This window comes from Cryptomeria japonica, chromosome 4, assembly GCF_030272615.1.
Source record: "Cryptomeria japonica chromosome 4, Sugi_1.0, whole genome shotgun sequence".
Lineage (NCBI taxonomy): Eukaryota > Viridiplantae > Streptophyta > Pinopsida > Cupressales > Cupressaceae > Cryptomeria > Cryptomeria japonica.
Window position 1 is genome coordinate 96082178 of NC_081408.1, and position 3680 is coordinate 96085857.

The 3680-nt window shown below is 37.0% G+C and overlaps 1 protein-coding gene across 1 annotated transcript; it reads left to right on the forward strand.

The window, feature by feature from the left end:
- Positions 1–258: 258 nt before the first annotated feature.
- On the forward strand, positions 259–1224 carry LOC131032929 (uncharacterized). Its single transcript, XM_057964032.1, has one exon. The coding sequence runs from the start codon at positions 259–261 to the stop codon at positions 1222–1224; it is 966 nt and encodes a 321-aa protein (XP_057820015.1).
- The last annotated feature ends 2456 nt before the right edge of the window (positions 1225–3680 follow it).

Below are 3680 nucleotides of genomic sequence, written 5' to 3' on the forward strand. Positions count from 1 at the left end.
GAACTGATATATACTGTGAGAAATATTTGCATTGCAATACAACATCATTATACATACCTTGATTTTGAATTGAAATTTGAAGAAATTTTACATGGTATCAAAGTCTCGGTAGATCGAACCTGAGGCATTCACATTTGTGAAAAATTCAAAGTCAAGAAGATATCTAACATCACATTTCTTCAAATGGCCAGCACTATCAGATTTGAAGATAGACTCGAAGGAGGCGACAATTTCTTAGCATGAAAATTCAGAATTAAGATGATCCTAAAGGAGAATAAAGTTGAATCATTTGTAAGAGTCGAATCTAAAGAAGTTGAGAATGAACCTGACAAAACAACATGGATCGAGGGTGATGAAAAGGCCATCAAGATCATAGTTGACGGAGTGAGAAACAATATTATGCGAATCATAAAGAAACATGAGACTGCATATCATATGTTCAAGGCCCTCAAAAATGCATTTGAGATAACCAATGCAAGCAGAACCTTGGCTCTAAAAAGAGAGATAAATCATATAAGTATGATAAAAGGGGAGTCAATCAATGCCTACTTCATGTGGATATCTACCCTAAGGGATGTACTAGCAACACTTGGATACGAAATCCAAAGCAAAGAGTTAACACTCATTGCTCTAGATGGGTTACCTAGTGTCTGGGAAATGTTCGTTCAAGGCATCAGTGCAAGGGTTAAATATCCAAATTTTAAGAGGCTAAGAGCAGATTGTCTTCAAGAAGAATCAAGGTTGAATAAGAAAGGGATCAAGCATAAGAATATAGATGAACATCTTCAAGTTCTAAACACCAACTCCAATAAGAAAAGAAAGAAGAAACAATTCAAGAAGAGGAAAGGACATCAAGGCAAGAATACCTCCAAGAAGGATCTCTCTCATATTCAATGCTTTAGGTGTGACAAGTTCGGGCACTATGTTGCTAAATGTCTTGAAAGATCTAAACAAGCTACATTTGTCAAAGTTGGAAAGTCAAAGGACGAAGATGATTCCAAGAAATATGTGTTCTACTCAACACTTTCAAACCAAGTATCAAACAAGGCTAACTCATGGGTGATTGACAGTGTCTCATCCAAACATATTACAGGGTTCAGAGAAGTGTTAGACTCCATGATAGAGGAGACCGATGAGGAAGTAACAATTGGAGATGACTTTGCATATCCAGTCAGAGGAATTGGAACCTGCATCATCAGCCTGAAGTCAGGCTTATCATTATAGCTTACAAGAGTACTATATGTCCCAGGCATGAAGAGGAACCTAGTCTCCATCTCAGCACTAGAGGATAATGGGTATAGGGTGACCTTCCTTTTCAACAAAGTGTTGGCTTGGCCAAAAAATTTGTCCATCAAGAAAGTCAAAACCATTGGTCAAAGACAAGGTTACTTATATGAGCTATGCACAGAGCCCAACCTGACCCTAATCCATGAAGTTGCAGATGCTAATGAAGTTTGGCATAGAAGACTAGGTCACCTAAATTTCAGAGCTTTATCATCTATGGAAAACCTTGTCACAGGTTTACCCAAGTTAAAGCAATATCATTCAGGGGCATGCAAGGGATGTGCCCTAGGTAAAAATACTAAGGGCTCTTTTCAAAATAATACTAGGAAGACAAGTAATGTTTTAGAATTAGTCCACTCTAATGTATGTGGACCTATGTCAGTACCCTCTTTAGGGGGATTTTTGTATTATGTAATATTTGTGGATGACTATTCTAGAAAAACTTGGATCTACTTTCTGAAATGTAAAGAATCAAAAGAGATCCTTAATAAGTTTAAAAAATTTAAAACCCTAACAGAAAACTTCTCAGGTAATAAAGTTAAAACCCTAAGAACTGACAATGGGGGGGAATACACCTCAGATCTATTTAAAGATTTTTGTAAAAATGTTGGAATTAAGAGGGAGTTTACTGTACCTTATAATCCTCAACAAAATGGGGTAGCTGAGAGGAAAAATAGGACAATTGTAGAAGCTGTCAAATCTATGCTTCTTGATTAGAACCTAGATACCCATCTTTGGGTAGAAGCCTCCTGCACTGTTGTGTATATCCAAAATAGATGTCCTCACTCCCATATCGAAGATAAAACCCCTAAGGAAGTTTTTACTAAAACAAAGCCAAATATTAGTCATCTTAGAATATTTGGATGCCCTGTTTATATCCATGTACCTAAAGAGAAAAGGTTAAAACTAGAGCCTTCAGGAAAAAGGGGAATATTTGTTGGGTATAGTGAAACCTCCAAGGCCTACATAATCTACATACCTGGTCAGAGGCATATTGAACTTAGTAGGGATGTACTTTTTTAAGAAGACTTAGCCTTCATAAAAGCCCAAAGGTCTATAGAACCTGAAGTCCATGTTCCTACTCCTAGCATAGATGAAGATCCTGCTCTTGAGTTTCAGAGGGAGAATCTTGAGGAAAATGAAGGTAAAATTCAAAACCTACCTAGAGAAAATCTCAAGAAAAGACCACTATGGGCCACCAAAACTATAGAAGAAGCTTATAAGTATTATACCCCTTTAGGAACCTTCACAGAAAGAAAAAGGCCTAACAGATTCACCAGCTATGTTGCCCTCATGAATGACCTTTCAAAAGATGAACCTACCAATGTATCAGATGCACTTAAACATCAAGTATGGAAGGATGCCATGTCTAATGAATACCAGTCCATTGTAAAAAATGATGTTTGGGAGATTGTTCCCAGGCCAGTTGAAAAATCTGTTGTATCTTCCAAATGGCTTTTCAAGATCAAACACAAGACCAAATTTGTATCCAGAGTGTTCTCACAAAATGAAGGAATTGATTACGAAGAAACCTTTGCACCTGTGGCCAGATACACCTTAGTAAGAGCAGTCTTAGCCATTGCCGCAAGAAAAGGATGGAAAGTACATCATATGGATGTAAAGACAACATTTCTTAATGGAAAGATTGCAGAAGAAGTATATCTAGAGCAACCTGAAGGATTTGAGATTCATAATGCAGAGTCTAATGTGTGTAGACTCAAGAAAGCTCTTTATGGGCTTAAACAGGCTCCCAGGGCCTGGTATGAAAGAATTGATACTTATCTCACAGGGCTAGTTTCTCAAAGAATGATGTAGATCCAAATCTTTACTATAAATAAAACAAAGCTGATATATTGATATTGATTCTATATGTTGATGATTTGTTAATCACGGATGAAGATCACCGCATAGATCAGTGCAAGAAAGACCTTGCTAAAGAATTTGACATGAAGGACTTGGGACTCCTTCATTACTTCCTAGGATTAGAAGTATGGCAAAATTTTGATGGCATCATATTAAACCAGGGTAAGTATACCTTGGACATTTTGAAGAGATTTGGAATGTTAAACTGCAAACCTATGACTTCTCCGATGGAAACAAACCTTCATAGACTTAAGGAAGCAGCAACAAAATTACAACCCACAGATCCTACTCTATACAGGCAAATGATTGGGTCCTTGATGTATCTGGTAAATACAAGACCAGATATTTGTTACGCAATTAATGCTTTGAGTCAGTTTATGTGTGAACCAAAGGAGATACACCTGATAACAGTAAAACACATCATGAGATATCTACAAAGCACTTTAAATCTTGGTCTCATGTATAAGAGAGTTGATTTGGATTTACACGGATTCACAGATTTAGATTGGGCTGGAAGTGTAACTGATAGGAAA

What these genes read in the sequence shown, in the direction of transcription:
- LOC131032929 (XM_057964032.1), top strand. Translation starts at nt 259, where the DNA reads ATGATCCTAAAGGAGAATAAAGTTGAATCATTTGTAAGAGTCGAATCT.